General features: G+C 36.2%; 1 protein-coding gene across 2 annotated transcripts in view; it reads left to right on the top strand.

Moving 5' to 3' along the window:
• Positions 1 to 5000, top strand: part of LOC125030786 (lethal(2)neighbour of tid protein-like) — a 14730-nt gene that overhangs the window by 873 nt on the left and 8857 nt on the right. The window contains exons 2-5 of one of the 2 annotated variants that reach the window (XM_047621068.1): positions 253 to 369; positions 2785 to 2989; positions 3366 to 3476; positions 3712 to 3848. In XM_047621068.1, the coding sequence (XP_047477024.1) occupies positions 2794 to 2989; positions 3366 to 3476; positions 3712 to 3848 (444 nt within the window). In that variant the 5' untranslated portion in view covers positions 253 to 369; positions 2785 to 2793. The remainder of the gene's footprint in view (positions 1 to 252; positions 370 to 2784; positions 2990 to 3365; positions 3477 to 3711; positions 3849 to 5000) is intronic. The other variant, XM_047621069.1, reaches the window with a different exon arrangement.

Genomic DNA, 5000 nt, shown 5'->3' with positions numbered 1-5000 from the left:
GCCCAGCAAAGTGGATTAAGTCTTTGTGAATCTCCCTACAGCCTCTTACTCTGACATTCCCTACTCTTCTAACAATGTCTCCAAAAACTTGTTGGCAAAGTTTCCTTTTGCAGCTATTCTGATCATTCACACCTTGTAATAGTTATACCTGAGTCTATGCATTATCTACCCAGACTGACCTCACTGGCAAACCTAATCCTGCCCAATCTGACTCCTTTGATACTTGTATTGGAGCTGTTTCCGTTTCCCCAGCTGATTGCTCTGTCTACGACAAGGATTGGTTAGATTGTGAGAACGACCTGCTTGCCTGCCTTGTTGACCATGATGTAGTATTAGTACAGTGCTACACTATTCCTCCCAGAGGCCACCGTAAGTCTTACACCAACATTACCTCAATAAACTTAAATAGACATGACCTCACCTTTGAAGTTTATGTTGTAGGAGTTTCTTGCTCTGTCCAACCATATCAACCCCTTCCGCATCAATGTTAGAAATGTTGGCATTTTGGCTATCCTGCTAAAAACTGTTGCTCCACAGCCTACACTCTTCTCCTCTATGTCCCCAACCTGGTCATGACTGTTCAAATTACTCTGCACAATCATGCACATGTGTTAATTGTGGTGCCTCCCATAATGTATTTAATAGGAGCTGTCCTGCTTACAAGCTTGAGTCTGAGGTAGCAGATCTCAGATTCAAACTAGGCCTCACTCTATATGAAGCCAGACAAGAAGCATTTTTTTCTCTCACCACCTAGACTTATGCCAACACTGTCTTTCAATCTGCTCCCTTCCCTTCTTCCCAAGATGTCTCAAGATCCCCCTTACTATATCTTCCCCCATCCCTTACCAACTTACATCTACTTCCTCTCTCTCCCAGTTTGATTATTTTTCCAGTCTAAATCCAGATACTCCTATCTCAGATCCCTCCACTCGACTCCCTTTCAGAAACTCTTGAGGACATCCAAAACTCTCTAAATATGACCCAAGAGAATGCTCCTTTCTCTTATTCACCCTCCAGTCTGTCTACTCCCATTCCTTCTACATTCAAAGTAATTGCTGATGTCCATCCTCCTCCTCCTCAACTTTCCCCTCTTCCTCTAACTTTCTCCCATCACACCCCATTCTCCCCATTCTCCATGTGCACCATCCCCTCTCCTTTCCCCATTATTCTCACTACTCCCAACTGGATACTCATGTTACTCCCTCAGGTTACAACAGCATCTTCTCCAGATCCTCCCCCTCCTGATGTTCTTCCTGGTACTTCACCTCCTTCCCCTGTTCCCTTATTTAATTCCCCGGATTCTTCTCTTACTTCTTCAACACCTTCTACACTTATTACCTTCTGGTTGCATCATAATGGCTCTTCTGCAATTTTACTTATATGATGTTCCTCTTCCTCAGACACATAGATACTATCCATTTGATCTAATTGCCCTTCACCCTTAATCCCTTTCCCCTTTTACTATTTCCTCCCTCACTTTACCCCTTTCACTACCATACTATCCTATAGCACTCTACAACTTTTGACATCTAATACATTTTGTCCTAATCACTAACTCATTTTATCCTTTTTGCCACAATACTTTAGCATAGTGCTATATGATCTTTCATGTCTTGAGCATTTATTTGATTAAACATTAACCAACCATTAACCACCTTTCACTTTTAAAAAACTATCTGACAGGTTATATCAAGTGGTTAGGCATGTGATAGTATTTATTCACCACAACAGTTAAGAATAAGTATTTTGAAGGGTGGGCAGTTTAGATATGAAGGCATATGAAACTCTTTATGCTCTTAGTAACCTTATCCATGCTTTCTACATGATTTTGCTAATTGACTGCAAAATTATGCAGTGAATGTAATATTATAATCTAAAATGTATGGGTTTTGTGGGAACTAATAGTTGAAGGTGCAAAATCCAGTAGTTGTTTTGATTACTTCTGCATCACGGATCATTCCAGTAATAGAACTGATGGATTCCCCTCACCTTCTAGTATTCATTTTTGTAGGTATTATAGGGCAAAATATATACTGTGCTGAGAAAAGTAAGAGGAGACCTTGCTGTATATGTTGTGGAGGGGGCTATGCCTCCTGCGACCTCTCTGAAGGGGCACCCAATTATCCTTCTTAATTTACTTGGCATTTTCCCTCATGCTTGCTCTTACTATCAGAGCCAAGTTTAGGTGTTATAGGGGATTTCTGCACTATAATAGTACTAGTAAAGGGTGAGAGCAAACCATTGTTTCCACTATTGCCATGCTATGACTCACAAATATTTGAAACATTTATCAGAAGAACAATATATAATTTTATTTCCTATATCCATTTTCCTTTTAAGCTAAGATTTAATAAACACTCACAGAATGTCATTTCATATACCACATAGCCATGTCACACCAACAAAAGGCACTGGCAATTAATGTACTCCTTCAGTATATCACTGTGAATCCACAGCTGAGAAAGATAGATTGAGGTAAAGGGAGACCGAGAGGGAGTAAGATTAAGACAATTTTATGATGTGAAGGAATCATGATGGATGAACTAAGATTAGTATAGGGAAAATTATATTATGATATCAGAGTTTAAGCTTAACTTGTATTTAGCAGATGTAGCAGTCTATATGACTGCTACATCTGCTAAATACAAGTTCAGCTTTATCTATCTATGTATCTATCTATCTATCTTTATCTATATATCTTTATCTATATACATATTTTTTCACTTTATATTTTAATCAGAAATATAATTTATTCACATTTCATTCTATCATTTTCTCTTTCAGTAAGCAACCATGGCTCCAGGAGAGAGGAGTCAGAAACGGAAATCCCAGTCCTTCATGGCAAGGGTGTCCCAGATCTGGCAGAAATATGCAACCAAGGACATGCTTGTAGACCTGATCTTTAACCCAAAATACTTATGGGTTTCAGCTTTGTTCTTTATATTGGCAGAAATCATTGTCAATATATACATCATCCAAAAGATCAAATGTAAGTATGAGTTCATTTCCATGTAAATGATTGCACGGGTACCATAGTCTTGGCATTATAGAGTTTGACATTATGGCCTAGTATTTAATTCAGAATTCTGAATGAAAATAACTTAGAAGATAAGAATATGTATTCTCATTTTCCTAAATATAAAGTGCACAAGTTCTTTGAAAATGTTACTATTGCACTAAAGGGAATAATTTGTATGATGTGGTACTAATAATTAGAAATCATAGGGTTGAAATGATCATTGGATAGATCCTTAGATATAATTGCATTACAAATAAAGATTTTTATGGCAGTGAAATGATAGGTTTGATGTGCATATTTTCTTTTATAGTTTATGGGTTTTAGTGCTCTGTCTCTTCATTCACAGATACTGAGATTGACTGGGTGGCTTATATGCAAGAGGTAGAGGGTGTCGTAAACGGAACATGGGATTATACTAAACTGCGTGGAGATACTGGACCTCTTGTGTACCCTGCAGGTTAGTTCACTGTGTTGATTAAGATAAAGATACTGTGATGGATACTTAAGATATTATTATATAAATATTGATGTTCTGATGATGGCCAAAATAATATTCTTTCAATGTAAATTTGTGGCATTGGATTAGGTTTGATGTTATTCTTTGGTAGATCTAATAGATTACAGTATATTGATTATAGAAGCATAGACATTTCAAAGTGGAGAGATGGCTAATAGTTTCCCAAACTTTTCAGGATTTGTCTACTTTTTCTTAGGGTTGTATAAAATCACAAGCAATGGTGCAAATGTTCGTCTAGCCCAATATATATTTGCAGCATTTTATATTATCACTTTAGTTTTGGTCTTCAGAATCTTTCACAAGAGTAGAAAGGTATGTTATGTTTTATTAACAAAACATTAATTAGTTCTCAGTTTATAGCATATTTTTTCCGTAAGGATTAAGGTCCCCATACATACTCAGGGGCATTGTCCATGCAATGTGCACTGAGCTAATTTACTAGGTACTGTTATACTCTCATTGAGAAAGGACATCAGACATATCTCTATGGATGACCTGCATTATTGATTGCATAGACCAATTCAACAGATATTGAGGGAGGGTAGGGACAGGGAGGATTAGATTAATAGTTCTAGGATATCTTCTATCAGCAGCAGACTTAAGGATAGCCATGAATGACCTAGGGAGGGGAAGAAGTTGGGGAGTTAGTATTGGTATTGATATATATATATATATATATATATATCAATACCAATACTATGTATATATGTATAAGTATATATATATATATATATATATATATATGTGTGTATATATATATATATATATATATATATATATATATATATATATATATATATAGATATATAGATATATAGATATATCATTATTTTAGATATATCTACTATTTGCTTGATTTGTTATACAGGTATATATAGTAGATATGTATATATCTACTATTGGTAAATCCTTCATCATATATCTATGTCTGCTGTTTAGATTGTAGATATCCCAGTCTACTCAAGTTTCAAAATTGGAAATGGTTTTGTAGTAAGTACAAGACAGCAAAGGCATCACTCCTCATACACACTCAGGCTAAACATGATCCAGTTGCATATGGATTTTCAGGAAACTACTGAATTAGCATGGTGCATACTTAAGGCCCACACACTTCTACAATTTACCATCATACAGACACAAACTGCTGCAGTGCATTCATGTTCTATTGGCTACATACACATGAACCTTAAAATATTGGCCAAAGCATTGTTGGTTACATGTCTGGAACATGCTACATATGTATTTGTAAATGCCTTGAGAACAAGTGATTGTCCTCCACATGTTCCTACTCAAAAGATGTCAACACCAGTGTCTTGAAATATCTTTGCAGGATTGAATGTCCAAATAAGATAAGTCAGACACACAAGAAAAAATATTCATAGCAGTGTTTTGAACATGTTTCCAAACATGTTTACATATCATATGTTAGGTCTTAACTGAGTCTGTGTGGGGCCTTTATGTTGA

The sequence above is a fragment of the Penaeus chinensis genome, chromosome 11 (genome assembly GCF_019202785.1).
Source record: "Penaeus chinensis breed Huanghai No. 1 chromosome 11, ASM1920278v2, whole genome shotgun sequence".
Classification (NCBI taxonomy): Eukaryota; Metazoa; Arthropoda; class Malacostraca; order Decapoda; family Penaeidae; genus Penaeus; species Penaeus chinensis.
The sequence above is the reverse complement of the archived record's forward strand: the minus strand, read 5'-3'. Positions and strand labels throughout refer to the sequence as shown.